The 25021-nt window shown below is 39.5% G+C and overlaps 1 protein-coding gene across 1 annotated transcript in view; it reads right to left on the bottom strand.

The window, feature by feature from the left end:
- Positions 1-405: 405 nt before the first annotated feature.
- Positions 406-25021, bottom strand: part of pdzd8 (PDZ domain containing 8) — a 30765-nt gene continuing 6149 nt past the window's right edge. The window contains exons 3-5 of the mRNA XM_077582538.1: positions 22710-22812; positions 5505-5667; positions 406-5339 (exon numbers count right to left, since the gene is read on the bottom strand). Coding sequence (XP_077438664.1) covers positions 3010-5339; positions 5505-5667; positions 22710-22812 — 2596 coding nt within the window. The 3' untranslated portion in view covers positions 406-3009. The remainder of the gene's footprint in view (positions 5340-5504; positions 5668-22709; positions 22813-25021) is intronic.

The raw sequence follows: 25021 nt of genomic DNA on the forward strand, positions 1-25021 counted from the left end.
TCATTTATTTATTTATTTATTTTTTGAATTAATTTAGTTTAGTTTAGTTAATCAAGTGGCAACTCGAATGACCACACCCTGAGGATCAATCATTTAATTTGTTAAAATGTATATTTACTTGTCTAGAATTATTTACACATTCATTCATTTATTTTTTACAAATAGCTAAGTTGATGTGTCGAATCTGCTGCTCTCCGTCATTCACCTGCATCTAAAGTATGGTAGCTTCTGATTGGTTAGTGTTAGTCAGCTGATGGGGGATCAGGAAGTGTTGTCGCTCTCGCTGCCGTGTATGACGAGTAAAGTTTAAATTAAGAATGAATCCGTCTCCACCCTGCCTTTTCATTTTATAAATGATTATATATATACACGCCGTTGTATACAAGAACTACAAGGCACAGTAAATAAATTCAAGCTTGTTTATTTAGGATAAGTACAATAAAGCTTCATTACATGAACCTTCAGAAAAAAACGGTGCACAACATCCCTACCATATGAAGACCTTACCTGCTGAAAAGCTGTGATGGGCACAAGCAATTGAGAAACAGTAGTGTGGTCGATTGATCACATTGTAACAGCAGCTGAGGCAAAAGCAAAGCTTGGCAGGCCTAAAAGTGAGTTTTACAGTGAGAATGTCACCTCTCAGGTTTCTGACAGACTGCATGACTTCATTAGACAGACAGGTACACAGGATACGCGGCTCAAATGACGAAAGAGAAATTATATAGCCATTAGCTTCATGTCCAACATAAGAATATTGCACAAATCTGAATGTACAGTGACAGACTGAGACATGTATAGAAACCATTCAGCCAGTATACAAAAGCAACACGCAAAATTTGTGAAACGTCCAGGATAAGAAAATAATCAAAAGGTGGTCAAGCGGGTACTTTCTAATCCGTCTGCCTCTGCAGTATTGACAATTATGCAGGCGTTGCTTTTTCAGATGTCCGTCAATCCCATGTAGCTCAGAAGTTTAAATGTACGAATATGAGAATAAAGGTAGACCTGAATTAATTAGAGGGCTGTTACACTTTAGTTTGACAAACATTGAAGTTACTGTGGAAGTTGGAGATTTTTAACAAAAAGTCAATGATAGTATTATTGAGTAAGACTGCAGACGTTCGTTCATTCCCGTTTTGAATAATGCAATATCATGACTTGATGCTCATACTAACTATTAGCTAATGCTTCATTGAAACAAATGTGTACTTAAATGTCACTGAGACCTCAGAATTAGTCATTACCTCACTGTGCTCCATCATCCAACATGACCTTGAACAACACCTGATGAGAATCTCCAAGGTGCAAAGTTTTGGAAGAAACTAAAAAAAAAAAAAATCCCTCAAACCTCACACAACGTTCTTGCCGGTTTTGGACAATGACTTGGATCAAAAGGGCAAAATAGTTCCTCTCAATCAGTTCACAGTCAGATATGAATTGGACCAACGTGATTGTCTGTGTACTGTTAACCACTTCTCTTTTGGCTTTGATTTAAGGGTAGTTCTTTGCTTTCCTAACATTTGAATCATTTGATATGCAAGTGATAAATAGCTGCTGTAGAAGATGAAAGAGGCTGGAAAGATTATGAACGTTTCTTCAGGTGTAAGCCAGATCAATAACCTGCAAAGCATTGACCCATTTACAATTGGAGTTCAACTCATCTTGACAAAGACTGAACATTAGCAGCTTAGTCAACCTAGAAACCCTAGAAAAGAAATTGACTTCGGTTTGACAGCATTATGTTTAAACTGCTTTCACACTCTCATCCCAAATGCTGTAAAAGTGTTTCAGCCGGTGATTACTCAAAGTGGCTTTTTATTTTGTGCCTCACATTTGACTTTTTGTTGTTTAACAATTCTAACCAAAAGATAGCAAACTAGCTAATGTTTGAATCAAACCGTATTTGCGGAGACTTGAAGTGGCACTAAATTGGCAGTAACCACAGTAATAATAGAGTTTTGAGTTCAAATAATAATAAAAAAAAAACAAAAACACTATCCAGTGACTCTCCAGGAGCTTTCAGAGAAAATGAATAAGCGAATAACATTTAGGGAGCTGATGGCTTGTTAGGGCTGAAGACAAGAATACTCAATGTCTGCAAATAATGGGGTAACAAAAAACCATTTGAGAAACATATCTGGCACTCACACCGCATGAACAACATCATACAGAAACTTTTTTTTTTTAAGTATTATTTTCTTCACACATAAATGTAAACTGAAAACAGGGAAAAAACACATAAGCTCCAAATATGGGTCAAATATAATTTGGAAATTGAAACAAAACAATCAAAAATCCACCAAGTTATTCACATATTTATGAAATAAACATTTCAAAAATGTTATTTAAAAATATTTAACAAAGAACAGGACAGTAGCTCCTTTAAATCTTCATGGAAAAACATGTACGGTTTATATGAAACATGTTTGGCTGAGGAGATGCAACTAAAATGAAAACTTAATACCCATTGCATTTATTGTGCAGCTGCTAAAATCCCCCAAAGAAGGGACTGATTTTTGAATATTAAAAAGGTCTGCATTTAAAAGTGCTTCAAACAAAAAGGTAAGAAAGCTTGACTGCAGTGTTCGTGTTAAGGATGTTTCTCGCCCCCACGCTGCAGTCGTTTTGACCTTTACAGTAAATTACTACCGAACAATTATTTTCATTGCACACAATAATAGCGGCGAGTGAAAACATCATCGAGAAGGATCAAGTTTTACAAAGACACTTTGAGTCCTCCGAAAAATATCTTGAACGAACAATATCCCAGCAACACTACCTTGTTGTGTTTCCCTTTGAAACCTAAAGCATGGACACGGTGCAAAATAAAAGCAGTAACATGTGCAACCAAGTCGGAGGGAATTCCTTCATGTATTTCGTCGACGACTTCAAAAAGAATGGACGGTATCCCCCTTTCAAATAGTGAGCTAACCCTCCCCCTCCAAAAAAACAAACCAAGGGGCAGAGATCCAAAATGTTCCAACCTTATCTGCTTTCCAGTCTTGTTTAGTGGAGCGCCTCCACACAGATCTGCTCCTCGGTGATGTCATCCAACAGTTGTAAGTCCACCGGGCTGCAGATGTCACTGTCGTAGACCTCCGCACCCATCAGGGCCTCCTCTTCGAGCCCATCGCCTTTGCCCTTAAAACACTGTTGCTCCGAAGGGGAGGTGCTCTCCACCGACTCCAAGTCCTCAATGCCCGCGCGGTAGTGGATCATGAGCAGCGTGAGCGCCTGGAGTCTTTCGCCCGACTTGGAAAGGGCCGAACTAATGAGGACCTTACGCCTGGGATCGCCGGTCTCCTTCTCCTCCATCAGGAGGGCGTTGTTGTGCTCCAACTCCTGATCGATTTCCTGCTGCAGCTTGTCCAGCATCAGCTCAAGTTTTTGGGAACGTTCGTCCGTGGGCAAACCTCGGTAGAGGTCGCGGCCGATCTCTTTCACGGCAATGAACACGCTGTCATCCAAACCGCCCTCCTTGCGAACCAGTTTGCTGCTTCCCCCGCTGCCGGCGGGTTGCTTGGAAGGGCTGGCGCCGCTCGTGTAGGTCTCGGTATCACTGCTCTCATTGTCGGAGGTGTTTGGGGTGTGTTTGGGGGAGGGGTCCACTGCTCCGGGAACTACGTCCGTTACCTGCTCAACCAGGCGAGTCTTGGGGGCCTGCCGTAGGTTGAGCAGACGGGAGCTGGTGTTGATTATATGGCGGGTTAAGCCAGTGGTGGCCCGATTGATGGTGGACTTGGCCTCGGGGTCGGCTCCTCGACGTTCGGTCGCTGCCACGCAGAAGGGGTTCTCAGCGAGGCATTTTTCCTGGCATTTCTTGTGGCAAACGTAGGCGCAGATCATACACTGCGACGCCGCCTTGGTCCAAACTTTCTTTTTGCAATATTCGCACCAGGTCGGGTTTTGGAACTGAGTGTCCTGGAAGTTGTGGCGAACCTCAACTAGCTGCATGCCACCGTAGGCCAAGTCGTCACGCGGGGCTGCGGAGATATGTTCCCTCTCCCGCTCTCTTAGATCTTCATCGTGGAGACTCCCTTCGCGCTCCCTCTCTGCCAATCCGGGATAGTCCAAATCATCCCCCGACAGGTAACAGAAATTGAGCGTAACATCTCCGTAACACAACTTCTCATTGAAGCCTTTGTGGCTGCTGAGGCTGCGTAGTGCGGTGCGGCTAACGTTAGCTCGCGGCTGCGGAGGCCCGAGCCGAAATGTGCTCTGATATTCTGCCGAAGATGTTGCCATACATTCAAGGGCGACGTGCTCCAGCTGGAGGCTGACATGACCCAGGCACAACAAACTGCCCAGCTTAAAGGGATCTTTACACCAAAGGGCCACGTTAAGGTACTTATGGTTGCTGTCCACCTCAAACACAACAGAGGCCTTGGGCCAACGCGTTGTCTGGTTACGGAACATCGTTTCGGGGGATTCCCAGAAGGAGCGCTCTTCGAGACTGTCCCGTGTGCTGCAGGAACCTTCGGAAACTTTGTCCTTCGCCTGGTCAGCCTTGATACCAGAGAAGGATGAGATTGAAATATCATCGCTGGACTCTGACGGCCTGGTGGACTTCCCCTCGTTCGGTTTGACGCAAGTCTTTTCACCGCCATCTTCAATGGCTCCAGTGGGAGGAGCTTTTTCAGGAGATTTCTCAGAAGCGCTCAGCGTGGTTGTCGCAGTCGATGTTACAGGAGTTGCGTTTGTTGTCGAATCGACACTTTCGGAAGAAAGGGTTTCGGAGCTGGCAGACGACAACCGTATTTGAGGTCTTGGTGGCACTGGGGGACGGGATGGTGGGGGTGGAGGCGGTATAGTGGGGCGCTGCAAACTATCTCCTGGATCGTTGCTCGTCTTCTGTCGTGAGGGCTTTGGTGATTCTTTAGGTTGGGGCTTTAGCGGTGATTGGAGGCCCACGAGGTTTAGCTTACGGTTGAGGATGGGTGAGATCGTCCCAAGAGGTTTCGAAGCCAAGTTGGCCACTGTTTTTTTGGGGCTTTGGTTTACTGTAAGTAAAAAATCATCCTTATTTTCACTGGTGCTGACGGGGCCGACGTTGTGGCTAGGTTTGGAGTCGACAAGCAACTCTTCAAATTCAGAGTCCATGTCTTTACTGTCAGTCATGTCGGACAGGGTGGTGATGGGGGCCGGGTCCTCTTCATATCCCCCCGGCTGGGATATGAAGCCCGGTTCTTCCAGCTGTCCGAATCCCTCCTGAAGAGTTCCCAGGCTTCCGAGGGACGGAGTCTGGTGGCGGACCGGCCTCTCATACAGGACCACTACCCTCTCTCCAGCCTGCTTCAGAAGTTTGGGCACTTGAACCGACGACGTCACTTTAACACCTGCCGAAAAATTGACGTCAATTAATATACTGAAAAACGGAATAAAAAACATTTATTAATGACCTTTGCTTCGACATTACGTTTGTTTTTGATAACCAGATGATCTCATATTGAAACTTAACAATGCCTTCTACAAAGACCAATGTCAAAGAAGCCATCTCAAACCTCCGATTGCGATGAGGCGATCCCCTCGCTGCAAGTCTGCCAAGGCTGCGGGGGAGTTAGGGGTCACCGTCTCGATGCTTACATGGACTGCATCGCCCTCACTGGCAGGCACATGCCTGAAGGTCATTCCCACGCTGCCACACGGACCCTTGATCACCTCTGTCTGCAATGTAAAAAAAGAAAAGACTGGTTAAAATGAACTCATTCACACAAATACGTTTTTTTTATTACTTTGTCCTTCACTCCCAAAAACATATTTATATGTTTTTTTAAATGTTTTTTTCATGCTAGAGCATACAGAAGGCTTTGATGCAGCCTCTGACCTGACGAGGTCCCTTAGAGCAGAGGTCCCCAACCCTAGTCCTCAGGGACCGGTATCCAGCCTGTTTTCCATGCCTTCCACAGCCAACACAGGTGGAGATCGTTATCAGCCTTCTCCAGAGATTGCTGATTAGCTGATGATATGAATCACCTGTGTTGGCTGTGGGAGGCATGGAAAACAGGCTGGATACCGGTCCCTGAGGACCAGGGTTGGGGACCTCTGCCTTAAAGTAATGATAGTTATTACAAAAAATGGCCAGCAGGTGGCAGCAGAGTATAAGAGATCAGCCAGGGACGTGTTGCAACAAGCTCTTTTTGCCAGTGTTTTCAACAGGTTTTTGAATAATGATGAAACTTAGCTATATTCTAATGCTAATTGCTGCAAAATGGAAACAGATAGAGATACAAATACTTTTTTTTTTCCTGATGAAGGAAGAGACTCCAATCTTCGTTTTGGTATGTGTTTTTATGGCTGACTGACTTTTGAGCAGCGGCAAAAAAGCTTGGAGTCGACCACTGACATCTTCTCCTTCTCTGACGCAAACTGAAAGTGGCAATTCCGTGTGAGATGAAAGGGCTGCAATTAAACCCCACCCCCGCCTGCCTTAATGACAGCCACAGCTCACGAGTCACATATCCCACATTACAACTGTTGTGATGCAGAGGTGACCTGCTTCAAGCCCAAGAGCGTGTCTATATACAGTCATGTCGGCGCGGTCTGTGCCGACTGGCGGGTTACTGTAGTCAAATATGATAGCTGACAAAAGAGCCCAATGCAATGTGGAGGAGGAGGAGGAGGAGGAGGAGGAAAATGGTACAGGTGCCCTGGTATAAGAAAAAAGAGAGCCAATACGACGTGGCTCGGCTGAGACAAATGACTGTAATTTCCCCTGCAGTAATTCGTTATGGTTCTGGTGGAAGTCTGTGATTGAGTTAGGCTTGGCATGAATAAGCTGCTGGTCTACACAAGCTGGCAAGGGGGGGGGAGGGTTCAGAAGGGCTCAGTGGATGACGGACAGTCTTGATCCTGATCCATGCTCGTCAAAAGAGAAACATGGCGTCACCACTTAGCATAGATGAGATTCACTTCAATAACGGTAGTAAGAAGTAGTAGTAAGTGAATATGTCTTTACCATCAATTATGTTGATTATTTCAGGATATTTAGCGAACAAAAAAAAACAGCAGCCGTAAAGACGCGTTTTTGATGCTGAATAACACTGCCCATAAAATCTGCGTCACAGTGTGAGGACAGCAAAAGTAGATATTCTTCCCGTAGCCAACCACAAGCTAGTTGAGCCAACCGTGATTCTGCTGGTTACAGCCAGGTCATTTCTGGACTATAAGGCGCATCTCACTATAAGCCGCACTAGCTACATTTGGGGAATACTCGAGTTTATTACACATATAAGCCGCACCTGACTGTAAGCCGCAGGTGTTTTAACGTTACCGCACCGGCTTCTGGTCAAATGGTCTCGCTCTAGTCCTGTCTCTCCTACTGTATTTGGGCTCACTTAGTTTGTTTTGCTCTGCCTGACGCCTCTTGCGCTTCCTTTATAGTGCGCCACACTTGTGATCTGATGGATAAGCCGCACCTTTGTATTAGCCACAGGTTCAAATGCAAGTGAAAAAAAGTAGCGGCTTATAGTCCAGAAATTACTGTAGTTGCCATTTTCTGTGTGCACGCTCCCCATTTTCCACATCATCAATGGTGAAGTTTAAACGGGCTATTGCGAGGTGAAAAGGCGAGTAGGGGTGGGAATCCCCAGGATTCGATTATAAAACTATTATTGATGCATTTTTAATTTATGTATATTGATGCACCTTTTTTTTACAACACACATTTCTATTTGTCTCACTAAGTATTAATCACTTGGTGCAATGGATTAAAAAAAAAACGGTTTTGATCAGATTATGATTATTTTGGATCAGCAAAGGAAGAAGAGATAAATAAAACTTTGTCTTCCTTTTATTTTATAAAACACTTGTTCCCATTAAATAACAAGATAAAACTCAAATGTCAAATATGTACATTTAGAAAGTATGAAAACAAGCCATATTTAACATATTAAGATGAATGTTTTTTTTTAATAGGGTAAAAAAAATTATAAAGAAAAAGAGGACGACGTTCTAATTATCTTTTTTTGTGTCGTCTGCACACATTTGATTTGTTACATCATGCACAGTTAACATTAATGCCATATTTGAATATAGGAATATACAAATGTACTTAAGTAATGATGACTTTTAAATGTTGAAAATTGATATTGAATAAAAAAAAAATCACACTTCAATAAATGTTTAAAAAGAAACATTCTTTTTTTTTTTTTTTAGAGCTCAGTATTGTTCATTCGATTTGACATCATCATTGCTCTCCTTTAAAAAAAAAAAAATTAATTAAAAAAAAAATTTCTTTCTCGCTCTTTTTTTTTTAAATATATATACATATACACATATATATATATTTTGTATGTGGGTGAGCATGTGCATGTGCGAGCGTGCATGTGCGTGCGTGCGTGTGCGTATTCATCAGTTCACCTAAAGCCCATTAAAAAAAAATCCCATACTAATAATATAATATAATAATAAATTGCCAAATGCAGAAACATTAATGTAAGTTATCACGATGTAGTGGCTCTCGCTAACAGACAGAATTAAGTAACCAGAATTAGGTTAAAAAATTCTATAAACGTAGACCATGTTTCTATAAATTTTGATATTTGGTTTTTATTTGAGGCAGATATTTTTTCCATTAAAATGTGATTTATGAGGAGGTTAGACCATTGGTCGATATTCAGAGTTTGTTTATTTTTCCAGTTAACAAGAATTGTTTTTTTCGCGATAGTAAGGCCTACAAGTGTAGATTGAAATTGTTTATGTGGTAAGTCAGTTGTTGTTAGGTCACCTAGCAAACACAAGTTTGGAGATAAAGGTATCCTACAGTCCAAAATAGCGGAAAGTTTTTCTAAGACTTTAGTCCAGAAATACATAACCGGAGTACATAACCATAAAGCATGAACATAAGTGTCTGTAGTGTTTTGTAAGCATTGGAGACAAATGTCGGAGTCTGAGAGTCCCATTTTCTTCATCATATATTGAGTAATGTATGTTCTGTGAATAATTTTATATTGGATAAGTTGTAAATTTGTGTGTTTTGTCATTTTAAATGCGTTTTCACAAACTTGAATCCAAAAGTCAGATTCCGGTGCTATAGACAAGTCTGTCTCCAAAAGAAACATTCTTAAGAACGTTAAAGACTTTTTTTTAATGTCATTTATGCGTTTTAGAGAACAATTCACTTCAGGACAGATTTTTTGGGGGGGCGGGGCTAAAATGCAGGCGAGCTGTATCCCAATGTCCACCCTTAACCCCCTCATTCACTATATAGTCCCGCACTGTATGTGACCCGCTCCGGGGGGAAAGAAAAAGAAAAGAGGTGCATCGTGTAAACATTGAACCAATTGCAGGTATGGACAGAATGTCGGCGTTACCGTCTAAATCACGTCATGTCGCAAATCCCAAAATTACCTTTTCAATTTACTGTTGGGATGAAGAAAACCTTGATGACTTCTGCCTGGCTACGAAATCTCTCTTTACTCAGCATTTATGGCTTTTGCGTGCGTGCGTGCGTGTCTGCCTCCAGGTCACGTCTAATGTGATCTGGCTTTGTTACAAGCTCTTCCATGAAGACTATAACAACATTTCACTGTGGAGAGAATGCGGAGGCTAAAGACCATTACTTGAAAGTGTGCTGGCAGAAACAAAAAAACACTCCAACCTTCAAATCTGGATCCAACGAAACATACGGCAAAATTATGTCATTAACTCTTTGACTGCCAAAAACGTTAAATAACGTTTAGTAAAATCCTATGGAGGAGTGCCAAAGACGTTAAAAGACGTTTGTCTCAAAACAGAGGTGAAACTAACCATTTTCTATTGTTGATTACTTTTTTTCTGATGAAAGATAAGAGTCCAATCTTTAATTTGGTAGTATGTGTGTTTCCATAGTCCAAACACATAATTTTCTGTGGACCTTGAAAGATCAGTCAAAATGCTTAAATCGGCTGGCACCCACGGCATCCCTTTTCCGAAAACGTCTGGCAGTCAAAGAGCTAAGGGACCGGAGAGTGCAAGAGAAGTTTCACCACCAAAATCAATACAAGACACTTGAACACATATAAGTTACAGTTTAGCAAATACCAGATAATGCAAACTTTGACTATCTTCCATTTTTCATGTGACACATCAGTGGCGATTGCTCGAAGACTGCAAGGGAAGTTCAGCTTCCTCTAAACTCGGGTTACACCCAGTGTTCAATCTAAGGCAGGGGTGGCCAAGTTCGGTCCCCGAGAGCCACTATCCAGCCTGTTTTCTATGTCTCCCTCCTTTAGCGCAGCTGAATCTAATGATCAGCTCATCAGCGAGATTTGTAGAAGCCTTATAACGATCCTGATCACGAATCAGGTGTGTTACTGGAGAGAGACATGAAAAACAAGCTGGATAGTGGCTCTTGAGGACCGAACTTGGCCACCCCTGATCTAAGGCTACGTTCACACTTCAAGCAAATGCAACCCAAATTGGATTTTTTTTTTTTTCCCCTGAACGACTCAATTCCAATTTTTTCATATATCTGACCTGGGTCAAATAACAGTTGTGACTTTAATTTAATCCCACTTGAAACGTTAACCATAAAGTTGACATTTGTGGTGATATTAGTCATTTAGCAACACAGACTGTTTATTTATATTTATTACACGCAAGAATGATGTGACGTCAACTTTAGTAGACGTCTCCATTGAAATTAGGAGATTGAAAAGGGCTCAACTCATTTTCCCAAAATATTTCTACCTCCTCCCGCGTTGCTCCTCTGTAGATATGAGATGATAAAAAGGTAAACCCCCGATGATGGGTTTATTTATAAAGTCTGTGGCCCTGACACGCTGGACCATACGTATTTACTAGGGGTGGGAATCTTTGAATGTCTCACGATTCGATTCCGAATCGATTTTCGATTAAGGACGATTTTTTGATTCAAAATGATTTGACTGACAATGTTTTTTTGCTTCAATCCACAGATGTGCAAGGAATTGTAATGATCTACTCCAGTCTGACTCCTTAATGCTAATTAGCGCGCTACTCGCGGCACTTTTATCACTCAAAAAAACTACTCCACGCTGCAAAAAACAACAACTATTTTTATTGGAATAACTTGATCGTGACTTTTTCCTTCTACTCTCTAATGTGGCTACAACTTAACAGTGTATTAGACCGCGTGGAACCACACTGCCCCTAAGTGGCCAAATCGGGTACAACATGAACAGCGCTCCAAATAAAGGCACACACAGACAAAGGCAAGACAGTATAAAATAATTTAAATAAAATCGATTTTGGGACATTTAATATCGATTCTGAATCGTACTAAATGAGAATCGATTTTTTTGGCACACCCCTAGTATTTACTTTCATATACGGTTCTTTTGCTGCCCCTTAACGGTCCCCTTAAGCTTGGAAAAAAGGTGACGCTAGGTCATGTGAGTAGGGATGTTCGCTCTGCGATGTTCTAAACACCGTCAGATGCTCGGGGGCATTGTGAGCAGGCGCGTTGCCATGGTGACGCGGCCACAAGTTGTCCTGTCACAATAAATAAAGCAAAAATGCTGAGTCTCTCAACTCTATCAAACTACAAAAGGTAGGTTCAACACATTGTCAATTACACGATTTCACTTATTAAAATGACACGGCTGAGGACATTTTCTACCGGGCTTTGCAACACCTAGTGATGTTTTGGAAAAGATGCCGTCCTTTATTGTATGAACAGCTGCCATCAGACCCGTAGGTGCTGAGCAGCATTCATTAGTGCGGTAGTCTGGCTGTGTGTGCAGCTGTACGACCGGCAACAATGACGCCGTTGCGCCTTTTATCTACGTGGAAGTTGATCCGAAGAGCAAACTGTTGCAGAATCCCGTTAAACACGCTACAAAAAAAACTCGCGTCGCAAATGATAAGATTACGAAGATTACCAATTTTTCTCGTCTCGTTTCAAAAAAAACCCTTTGGATCATCGTAAAATGTAAAAAAAAAATAAATAAAATAAAATAATAATAATAATAACAATGATAAAATAAGCTAAAAGCAAATTTAAATAAAGTGAGATATAAATTAAATCTGCCCCAATTTTGGTATTGTCTAAATAGCAGAGTTTAATTTTGGAGAAGTGGCGCTTCTTCTCGGGTGAGCAGCAGCAGCGGGTAACTAACCTCATCAACATTGACAATTGACACAGGCAGCAAAGCAGCTCCTGGTTTCGTGTCTCGGAGAAGGAAAAAGGTAGAACTCGGAAGCACCTGCTAGCAGGATGCAAATGGAACAATTTGCCATTTGTTTCGGCAAATGCAGCCTCTCTTTTATCTGCACTGCCACTGAGAACAAATGAAAGGTTAATATGTTCAAATGGCGGCCAAGCACTACTTTAGAGTTGTCTCTTTTAACCTCCAGGACAGACACTAGTATTGCTTTGATCCCAATTACTACCGGTACTGATATAAAATACATTTGCGGCATCTGTTAAGAGCGCTACATATGCATTGATAGGAAATCCTGATATGACTTCAAATGTATCAGCAAGTCAACAAGTCCTTATGTTGGAAATGTAAAATTATTATAAAAGTATGTTTGAGCAATATTTTTACTGCCTTATTTCAAGGTATCGATACTCCTGACGGTGGCCGATACCAGTATCGACTGCCCTCTTGTGGCTCTTTTACGACCAGGAACTAGAAATTATGAGAATATAAAATTGTCATTAATTTCATGCGATGAAGGAAAAATGCTACATTGGTATTAATGGGTCTTTTTTTAAAATGATCTGTCACTGTTTTGGGAAATTTGATAAATCGAACGCACTTGCCGTAACGATACTTGGTATCAGTATTAGTGACTACTCAAGAATTGAACTCGTACTGGTATCGGTCTGAAAAAAAAAAAGTATTATCAATGTTTCTAAATGAAAAAAAAAATGGACTGAGCAGTATCCGACAGGTGGTAATAAGTATTGGGGTTGTTAGAAAAAAATCGATTCTGCAATATATCGCGATATCGCAATTTTCGAATCGATTTGATATGCGGCCGAATCGATTTTTAAACATCATTTTTTTACGGGAATATTCAACATAACGTCTTACTTAGGGTTGGGGGGGGGGGAGCGCAATAATAAATTTATAGATTCGTATCGGGATTAATCGGTATCGAATTGTGACCTATGAATCGCGGTACGAATCGAATCGCCAGGTACTAGGCAATTCACACTTATGGTATGGAAGTGGGCGTGGAAAGTGGGAATTAGAAAAATGTCAACGTCATACTCACCCACATACAAAATAAAAAATTATAAAAAATATATATATATATATTAAAAAAAATAATAATAAAAAAAAGAGAGAGCAATGATGATGACATGTCAAATCGGTAAAATTACTGAATGAACAATACTGAGCTCTCCAGAAAAAAAAGAAAGAAAGAAAAAAAAATGTAAATGTCTGTCCCATTGAAAATGAATGGGAAAAAATATTTCACGTTAAATTGTGCAAAAACTGGAAGTAATGTGAAATCAGACAATATATACACCCCGGGAGGCGTGAATTTGTGTTGAAATTTGTGGGAGTTGTTTAACGGCAAAAAAAAAAAAAGTGTGGAGAATAAAAATCACAAGTTACTTTTATCAAATAAAATTCCTAACACTGGTCATTCTGGATGTGTTTTGTTGCGGGAGCTCGACAGAGCTTGGATGTGGAGCATCTCATGTTGGTTGGCTGAACATCACCCCGCTGCTCTCCAGCAGGTTCGGGAGGGGTGCGTGTGAGATACAGTGGTGGAGGTTGAGCACATCTTTTTTTTTTTTTTTTCCCTGTCACTGCGCTGCTTGGTAATTGAATCTAATACCACATGTCAGATCGATTTGTGTATGGTTATAGGGTACGAGTCGCCGCGAGGCAAGTACACAGCAATTCCCTGCCATATCCAATTAGCAACCCTTGTTCTGATGAGGAGGTTGAGGGGTGGGATGCATGGCCAGTAACCGCCCAGGTGTTTACGTCAGCGCCTATTATATCCCGGTTATCCGTGATGTCACACAATGTGGGGTTCGACGAGTACTTAGACCTAATGATACAGAACAGGTGTCAAGCTACACACAAAGCAATTTGCAAAAAAATTAAGCGCACCCTCCAAAGTGGATTGCAATCCGCTCCAAGATGATGCTTCACCTCCAAATTTCCACATCACTCCATTTTAATATTCTAACACATTTTTTATTTAACATTCTCGTACTGTTCAAAAAATTACCAGGTGCCGCCTCCATGCATTCTTTGATAATAATTTTAACGGAATTATCGTTTCATTTAGTATTTACAAAATCCTACTTGAATTTCATCATATTAACACGACGGATGGGCATTCAACAAAATGTCCTTGATTGACTGCGGGGAAATTAACAATCGACAAATGGGCGGTTATTTTTGTTTTCTAAGGGTGTGCCAAAAAAAAAATCGATTCTAATAAGAATTGCGATTCTCATTTAGTACGATTCAGAATCGATTTTAAATGTCCCAAAATCGATTTTATTTAAATTATTTTATACTGTCTTTTATTTGTTTGTGTGTGCCTTTATTGGGAGCGCTGTTCATGTTGCGACATCCCTACTCACATGACCTAGCTTCACCTTTTTCCAAGCTTAAGGGGACCGTTAAGGGGCAGCAAAAGAACCATATATGGAAGTAAATACTAGGGGTGTGCCAAAAAAAATCGATTCTCATGAGAATTGCGATTCCCAATTATCAATTTTAAATGTCCCAAAATTGATTTTATTTAAATTATTTTATACTGTCTTTCCTTTGTTTGTGTGTGCCTTTATTGGGAGCGCTGTTCCTGTTGTACCCAATTTGGCCACTAAGGGGCAGTGTGGTTCCACACGGTCTGATACACTGTTAAGTTGTAGCCACATTAGAGAGTAGAAGGAAAAAGTCACGATAAAGTTATTCCAATAAAAGTTGTTTTCTTTGCAGCGTGGAGCCGTTCTTTTGAGTGATAAAAGTACCGCGAGTAGAGCGCTAATTAGCATTAGCGAGTCAGACTGGAGTAGATGATTACGATTCCTTGAACATCCATAAATTGAAGCAAAAAACATTGTCAATCAAATCATTTTGGATCAAAAATCGATTCTGAATCGAATCGCACACCCAAATCGTGAGACATTCAAAGATTCCCACCCCTATTGTTTTCCCCTCACATACATAGATATGTTCTAAAATAGTCGACCAACAATGGTTTGCACAATTATAAAATGTGTTAGCCTGCTCCGACAGATCCCATCACCTGTGGCAATTTTCCATTTTGTGCCGATTGACAGACGACACACTCATCGTCCGTTTCCATTTTCCCGTGCCAATTATACGCCCTATTCTAATTCTCCTTGACAATCGGTAGCAGGCACGGTGAAAATTAGATTAAAAAGATGAGAGATTTTCCCCAACAACATGTTTTTGTTTGCTTCTAATCGCTTCTTTCCCTGATCAATTCTCCTCAAGGGGGGAGGTAAATTGAGCCGGCGCTTTGTACATGACAGAGCGAGGCACAGCCACATTATAGGTTTCCTGCTATTTTCATTCAGAAAGCTTTCTGTTGATCCTTTAGTATGTGGTCTCATTAGTTGGGAAATGACATGCTCGCCTGGTCGTTGACTGTTAACTTGGGCTCTTCTAATACCTACACTGAGGAATCATTAGTCACGTACTTTACAATACAAATACCCTTTTCTTACATCCGTCTTTTGCTCTTTCTATTCCTGAGCAACTAATGATCGGAACACCTTTCAGCAGTTTCAATGAGCATCCTTTTTAGTATCACATGGCCTTTTCTTATTAAACCCTGGAGAACCCAAGAACCCTTTTCTTCTTTGGAAAATTATGAATTATACATTAAATGACTGCTATAAATTCACTGAACACCAAAATATATGTTTTTTTCAATTTATTCCCTAATTTAGGATTAGGGCGAAATTTGACCCTTTAGGGGTATCATTTCGAAAAATCTGAATAACAAAAACTGTCAGTAAACTATTTAGAATTTAAGAAAATAATCAATCAAATACACAGCTACATTGAACAATATAATTTTTTTGTTTTATTTGTTGCATTTTAGCCATCTTGTCACCACCACTCTGGCTCATGTAAGTGCAATATTCATCCACTAGATGGCCCCATGCAGGGGTCAGAAGTGGCACTCTGGAATTTTGAAGTTAAATTTGTAAAAAAAAAAATTAAAAAAAAAAGGTCTTTGTTATTTGAGTAGCAGAATTTATAGGGGCCAAATTTGACCCCGTGGATTCTCCAGGGATAACTCTTTGACTGCCAGACATTTTCAGAAAAGGGATGCCGTGGGTGCCAGCCGATTTAAGCATTTTTGACTGATCTTTCAAGGTCCACAGAAAATTATGTGTTTGGACTATGGAAACACACATACTACCAAATGAAAGATTGGACTCTCATCTTTCATCAGAAAAAAAGTTTGTTTCTACCTTATTCCGTTTTTAAGTAATCAACAATAGAAAATGGTTAGTTTCACCTCTGTTTTGAAAAAAAAAAGTCTTTTAACGTCTTTGGCACTCCATAGGATTTTACTAAACGTTATTTAACGTTTTTGGCAGTCAAAGAGTTAACCACCTTTTGCCACCTTTTGAAATGCTATCCGAGAAATAGGCAGGATTTCGTTCTCAATTTGATTTGAAAGCATCTACTAAAGCAACTACTTATTTGTCTTATTTTTTAAATATCGCATCCGTTTTATTTAGAGTAATGATCCTCGCTGACTGTATACAGAAGTTGATTTATAAATGCTCTTGAGAGAAAAAAAATGTAATTACTTTAGCTGTACTGTGCATCATCTCATCCAAATTAAATATATCATGTAGTTGAGTGCTTCCGCTTTTTTCTTTTTTTTTTTTTAATGAATTGCAGGTTTTTAAGAGATCAGTTGACAAACTGATAATGTGGTCAATTGGTCCGATTGCTTCAACGAAACAGACTTCATCGTTCCCGGTATGTCATTCAGGCTTTTTGGGTAGGAGGCTCCGTGTTTATATGAGTGACAAGCCTCGGCTTTCAAAAGGGACGCAAACAACTCAAATGCCAAATTGATAACGATGGAAATGTGTCTCCTCTCTACTTCCCTGACAGCGATTCAGACAACTGATGATAGTACTTGTATTTTTTTTTTTTTAATTGATCGTGGTTACATCCATGACAGATCATTAATTTCTCAATGCAGGTACAATGACGACGACAAAAAAGGGATCATGTGGGCGAACCGAAACCCTGTCGCTTTTCATATAAGTGCAAATTAGGCATAGCTCCCTTTTTTTGTTTGCCCGCGTCTCCATAACGACCCGTTTGTTCTGAATGCTTTTGAAATCTGTTTGCTATGCTGAAAAGACGACTTAAAATTCAGATTTAGCCACATGACAAAAAAGTGCAAAGTAGATCTTGATGGTTATTTGTTCAGGGAAAAACGACTGATTACAGTGTGTGGCTGCTCATTTGTTATGTATTCATTTGTCTTATTTTGATGGGTTTGGATGTGACGGCACAATTTGATGCAGAGGCGTAAAATCACCAAAATTATTTTGGAGCGTGGAGGGAGCGTATCAATTTCGCATCACTTTGTAATATTGCGCAACAATACACGGCAAAAATTGGAGAGTTAAAATTGCCGAGGTTAAGTTTGAGCTTTATTGGGATTTTGCATTGTTTATTATAAATGTTTATTTGTCACGGGCTTGGCAAGAAAAATGTGTCAATAAAAGATAGAAAATGGTAAAAGTGTAGGAGCATTTCATGTTCTCCGCTGAAGACCTCGTCTTGGGTCCTATGCGGCTTCTTTACAGTGGTATTAACTCGTTTACTGCCAATGACGGCTATAAACGTCAAAAATTTATTTCAACTATTTTTATTGGTTTAACATTTTTTTCCACTTTTGTTAACAAGAATATGAAAACCTAGAATCTTTTTAGTGTACATTTAGAGCAGATATGAAATTTGTGATTAATCGCGAGTTAACTAGTGAAGTCATGAGATTAATTACGATTAAAAACTTTAATCGCCTGACGCCCCAAATTTTTTTATAATATTTTCTTTCCAGTTATTTTTTTTTTAATTCATTCACTGCCGTTGACGGCTATAAACGGCAAAAAATAATTTTAACTATTTCTATTGGAGTTTAACTTTTTTTCCCACTTTTGTTAACAAGAATATGAAAACCTAGAATTTTTTTAGTGTACATTTAGAGCAGATATGAAATTTGTGATTAATCGCGAGTTAACTAGTGAAGTCATGAGATTAATTACGATTAAAAACTTTAATCGCCTGACGCCCCAACATTTTTTTGAATATTTTCTTTCCATTTTTTTTTTTTAATTAATTCACTGCCGTTGATGGCTATAAACGCCAAAAATTAATTTTAACTATTTCTATTAGAGTTTAACTTTTTTTTTTTTACACTTTTGTTAACAAGAATATGAAAACCTAGAATTTTTTTATTGTACATTTAGAACAGATATGAAATTTGTGATTAATTGCGAGTTAACTAGTGAAGTCATGAGATTAATTACGATTAAAAACTTTAATCGCCTGACGCCCCAATTTTTTTTATAATATTTTCTTTCCATTTATTTTTTTTTAATTCATTCACTGCCGTTGACGGCTATAAACGGCAAAAAATAATTTTAACTATTTCTATTAGAGTTTAACTTTTTTTTTACACTTTTGTTAACAAGAATATGAAAACCTAGAATTTTATTGTACATTTAGAACAGATATAAAATGTGTGATTAATCGTGAGTTAACTAGTGAAGTCATGCGATTAATTCCAATAAAAAAAAAATAACAATAATAATAATAATCTTTTTTTTTTTGGCAGTGAATGAGTTAATAGTTATGTACTTTCCTAACACAACATTATCACTGCGGAGGGCTTGGTCCAATTATGGCTACTGTTGTGGCTTGTTTATTAACATGATAACAAGTAGTTATACGCTAAATTGTTCAGGATACAGGGCACAATTTTTTTTTTAATAGTTGTCATAAATTCAAATTGAAAAATGATGAATGGGTTGGTCAATGGTGCAATAAAATGTTCCAAGCTAACAAGACATTTAATTTGACAATAATGGCATTGGATCCGTTAAATTACCTGGAACGTGCATAATTGCATATGCTTGTTCCCCCCATCAACTGGACACGAACAGATTCTTAATTCACGGTGTAACATGAACACAACGTTAATCCAAATCCTTTTTCCTCCTATGATGACATCACTTCATTGTGCGTCTATATGCTTGCCCGCTCTCTACAAGCATCTTTCATCAAGTGTCGGAGGCAGATTAAAGACACAAAGGCCCCCCCTAAGTGGAACATCAAACAAATGCCTGCTGGTGAAAGGCTGTGTTTATATGTGCATAATGTTTGCGCATGGGAGAAAGGTTCATCACAGAGGCTGAAATGACCTGATTGGTGTTGGTTTTGGGTGACAGCTGCGAGCTAGACACTTGACCATTTTCACAAGGGTCCAAATAGCTGGCCCAAATGTCACAGAGCAGCATTTAACAGTTCTGCTCATATATCAACACACATTTTCTTCCACCGCTGGTCAAGAATCCAGTCCTAAGGGAAGGGAAGGAAAGCTCTTGCGTCATCACACGTGACTTCACATACATCAAGACGACCAAGCACTTCTTTGTTCCGATGGTTGCCGAATGTTTCCAAGGAGGACCGAAGACAGGACCCACGTTTATGCAAAAAAAAAAAAAAAAACGGCACTCGAAAAATTCACACACACACATTCACAAAAAAATGGATGAACATCGGGTTCGATATTACTGTTTGTTTTATTTACCGGCGCTTCCTCATTCATCAGTCAGAAAGCTTCTTTGATTGGCAGCTAAAAAGATGGTTTCAGAAGAGAACGTTCACAAAAGGTGAAGTACTTTACAGTGACGCGGACACTTCAATGACTTGTGTGAAAAAGACAGCTGATTCAAACATAAAGGCTCCCCCAGCGGGACAAAAAACAACGGAAATTGGATCGATAAAATCTAGCTGCACCCAAAAGGCCGCTTATCACTGGGTCTTTTGTTATTTCTATCAAGCGCTAGGATCAAACAGGGTGGCAAAACAAAGAAATTAAGTGTACCACGACATATAGACGGAGCACTCCAAACAATGATGATTTGGTAGCTTTCCTTTTACAGGGATCGTTGGTTGGGCTGAACATTGGCACTTATGTATGCCAGCTCTACCTTTCTCTGTTTTTTTTTTTCTGGAGAGCTCAGTATTGTTCATTCGGTAATTTTACCGATTTGAAATGTCATCATCATTGCTCTCTTTTTTTTAATATATTTTTATTTTGTATGTGGGTGAGAATGTGTATGTGCATGTGCATGTGTGCGTGTGTATTCATTAGTTCACCTAAAACCTATTTAAAAATCCCAAACCGTTCACCTAAACGGAACACTTCCAGCCAGAGCCGTGAGGCCGTCAGGAGACCCGAGGAAGGACCAAAGAAAGGAAAGGAAAGTGAAATCCAGCACCAACCAGATACCACCCACCGGGCCACCAACCAGAGTCCTTCACCAACCCCAGAAACATCCAAATTCTAACAAATCAGGACGACCTCAAGAGACCAAAGGAGAAACTGAGGAAAGGAAGGAAGGACAGACGAAGCAGAGTGAGATCCACAGACACCAGCCTCCAACCGATTCAACGACCAGAGGAAGAAGCAGATCATGTCTGAGTTTCGATAGGAGTTTTTTATTCATTTTTTGACACAAAGGCATTCCTGAGTGTTTTGAACACTATATGAAGCTCATTTATTGTTATCAAATAAAAACAGGCCTGCACAAGGGGGAAAAAAAGCACCCCATTTTCGTCAATCTTTTTTAGTGAGCGCTTATGCAGAGAGAGGTTTATGTGCAGTAAAATGATAAAATATTGAAGATTCAAAATGATAAAAAGTCTACATATAAATGGTCCTCGGAATCTTCCACTTTAACCCTGGAGAACCCAACGGGATCAAATTTGGCCCCTATAAATTCTGCTACTCAAATAACAAAGACCTTTTTTTTTTTTTACAAATTTAACTTCAAAAGTCCAGAGTGCCACTTCTGACCCCTGCATGGGGCCATCTAGTGGATGAATATTGCACTTACATGAGCCAGAGTGGTGGTGACAAGATGGCTAAAATGCAACAAATAAAACAAAAAAATGATATTGTTCAATGTAGCTGTGTATTTGATTGATTATTTTCTTAAATTCTAAATAGTTTACTGACAGTTTTTGTTATTCAGATTTTTCTAAATGATACCCCTAAATCCCAAAAGGGTCAAATTTCGCCCTAATCCTAAATTAGGGAATAAATTGAAAAAAAACATTGAAAAAACATATATTTTGGTGTTCAGTGAATTTATAGCAGTCATTTAATGTATAATTCATAATTTTCCAAAGAAGAAAAGGGTTCTTGGGTTCTCCAAGGTTAAAGAAAACTATTGACACCCACAAGAAAAGTCTCTTTCATAAGCAATGACCACAAAAGTGCATATGTTGCAATCATGAGTAAAAAGGACAACGGTAGCTAATAAGATGGCGATGTGACCTTTTCCAGATGGCAAACCCTTTGATCCTGCTGAGCACACGCAGACTGCAGACGGCTGATAAATCTAACTCAAATGCCATCCTGAATTGGCTTCTCCATACATTTATTAACTAAAAACGACACAAGTGCTTTGAACCGACACAGGTGAAGAGTGCTAAGATGCTATGGGCTTGAGTGTCACAATGAGAACATTCAGTTCTTAACCAACTCGATTTCTAGGCACAATTTGGGGCGAGTGAAAAAAAAGTTTTACATATTCAAATTAAGGACAACAGCGATCCAATCAGAGCAAAGCTCATTTACATATCACATATTTAAGAGAAATTGAGACGTTTAACCTGCCAGACATTTTTGACCAGCTAGAATAGCTTGAAAAGGGACACCGTGGGCATTTCCAAACCAAACTATTTAAAAGACATCAACCATTAATGTATTTATTTTTATTATTTATTAACAGGTCTGGCATAAAACCAATAACGATTCGAAGTGCAAGTAACAAGTAAGTTAAAAACATGAGCGCAACGATCAAGGGGAGGAAAAGGAGAACTTGTGTTTTACTGCCACCTGCTGGACAAGGGTTGAACTCCTCAAAAGGTCCTGTTGCCATTCAACATGATAGCGTCCCTTGAGCAATGCGACGCACCATTTTAAATGTCACGTGTATGTGTGAGGAAAGGAAGGCGACATGAAGCTTTGCTAGAGCTACAGCCAGTCATTAGGGCTGGCATTTCACACTAAAACGGTCATCAGTCAAGCCTGGAGCGATAACTGTGCTGCCTCGAAATTGCGCCAATTATAAAAAGGTTTGCTTCGGGCCTCCATGTGTCCTTTTGCCACTCAAAATGTCAACAATGGGATAATCTCATGAATGGAAGGAAGATGAAAAGAGGCTTGTATTAATGTGTCAATAAGACCAGGTGCAGCCAATATTGCATCAAGAAGGAAGTAATTGCGTTACTCCAAAATGGCTGCTCATCTGTCTGCTTTGATTAAGCAGCAAATATTTACATTTTTCATTTCACTTCAAAACTTCCTTGCAGATTTTCTGTTGCTCTTTCTCAAGTTGAGGAAAATGTATCCAACCATATTATTATGTCCTATGAGAAAAGTACCACCTTGTTAGACATAGGTGTTTTTCTTGTTCTATCAGAATAACAAGTAGGAGAGAAAATCGTCGGAATGTTACTCACTCGTTTGATGGAGCTACGGGTCTTCTCCTTCCACTCGTGGCTGCTCAGCTCCAGAGTGCAGTGAACATAGGTTTCTCTGTCATATGAGCCCAAGATGAAGAGTCTGCGGGCAGAGGGAAAACACCACGCATCAGACACGAGATCCAGTGTCGTGAAAAACTAACTGCAATCCTAATTTCTGTTTTTTTCTCTCCCTGCAGTAGTCACACTTAAAAGTTTCCAATCAGAAGATATCACAAAGAAAACCCAAGTTAAATGCAGCAATAACTGACATCAAGTATGATGATAATGATGATGATTTTTTTTCACATCACTGTAAAGTCAAAAGTGGATTTAAGGCCAGACTTTGGCTCTCCAAAACATAATCAGCAATTCATTTAAGGGATATTTTATCTTTAAATAAAAATAAACATGTAAAAAAAAAAATAATAATAATCTCCACTATCACTAGCGACAGGAAAGGGACGAAAGAGCCCCATGTGGTTCCAGAACCGCAGGTTGCAGACCTCTGGCCGAGTGGTTAGCACGTCTGCCTCACGTTCTGAGATTTGGACTCCAGCATTCTTTCATATCATCTTATCTTTGCAAAGAGTCTGCATTGGCCTCTTGAGCACAGTAGGGGGCAGCAGTTTCCTAAAAAATATGCTCCTGTGGAGACTAGAATTCAATAATATTGTCCTTTTTTTTCCCCTAAATTTTTTTTTTTTTACTAACATGATTTTTCCCAGTACATTTAAAACGGTACGGTACTTTATTGGCTCTGCCGCTTTTGTGGCTGATCAAAAAGACCAAATATATCACACACATTCATTAAATATATCAGACTACTGAACGTATATGAATAAAACGTCAGCCAAGATAAAAAATTTACTTTTTTAAAAAAAAAAGTCTAAACCAGAATTTTTTTTAACTTAAAATCACCTTTAGTGTTTGACAATGAAGAAAACTTAAATCATCTCTGTGAAGCTTGCGCCTCTTACGTATCCACATAAGACTTAAAACAATGTAACTACTGCCCCCTGCTGTACTCAAGAGGTCAATACAAAAGCCTCCAATAATGGTATGAAATACAGGAACAGGTCAAATATAGTAACAACTGCAATTCACAACAGATGATTACCTAATGGCACTTTAGATATGGACCAGGCTTAGAACTCTTCCCAGTAATTATTTAATGATTGCTTTGGGCTATTTCTTTCTGCTATTTTATTTTTTTCTTATTTTTTTTCTTACTTATTTGGTAATTGTGCTTGATTTGCTGTCACACCTCCCTCTTGCGTTAGGTTAGTACGCCCTCGTTTAAACTACATGCGTACAGTTCAGTTTGAGTTTCGTTAAGTTGACCTCTTTTAGACTTTGTTTGTTTTGTTGTATTAATTTTTTCCTCTTTCTGATTTCAGTATACAGATTTTTTTTTTATGTCTTAAATGGAAAACCCGTGTTCTTGTCCACCACACATTAAAGAAAACCAGTTGAACCGCGCGCAAGCAAAAACTATGGCGACAAAGAGCACATGGATCAATAGTCCTGTAACATTTTGTAAATCTAATCACAGAGCTGAAGAGAAATTCATAGTTGGTCTAGTTTTATTCCAATTAAAGATGAGTGGGAGGCTACTTTGCCACACGGCCTTTCTGTAGATTTTAATACTCTCTTTCCAAGCTGAGTCATTTTGTAACAAACAAGTAGAAGGCAAATTTTTTTTTTCTTCAAATCTTAATGTTCTATGCCAGACTTTGGGAATTGTATAACACAGCTCATTTGTACCTGATAAAACAAGTCAAGTGTGATATCCACTTTATACCAAGGCTTTCATTCATCCAACCATTTTCTTGATTAGTGTTGGAGGCAAGATTTTGGGTACATCCTGGACACGGCCAATTTAGAGTATTCAGTAACCTAACATTCACTCATTCATTTTGGAATATGGGAGGAAGCCACAACTCCAACCAAGCTGCAGATAAAGCGGACAAATTATTTAAAATTTAGTTTAAAGCGGAGTTAGTCTCATTTGAGAAATTTCAAATCGCGTCAATTTAAATTTCCATTTCTCCATTTCAACAAAGCTCTATGCAGATCTTTTCGCATAACGAGATCAGTGTTTTAAGAGGGCAGTTGGATTGTAATGGACAGAACATGAATTATTAAAATATGAGCACGATTTGCTCATACCGCTGTACTCTACCCACCGCACTAAAGCAAGGTTCACACGTTCAGTAAGACAAAGTGTCTGAGACTTGCCAACAATATTTATCTGGCGAATAGATAGAACCGCAGCGGTCAAACGAAATCCTTTCCCGATTCCTAGTCAA

Source organism: Vanacampus margaritifer, chromosome 12 (assembly GCF_051991255.1).
Source record: "Vanacampus margaritifer isolate UIUO_Vmar chromosome 12, RoL_Vmar_1.0, whole genome shotgun sequence".
NCBI lineage: Eukaryota > Metazoa > Chordata > Actinopteri > Syngnathiformes > Syngnathidae > Vanacampus > Vanacampus margaritifer.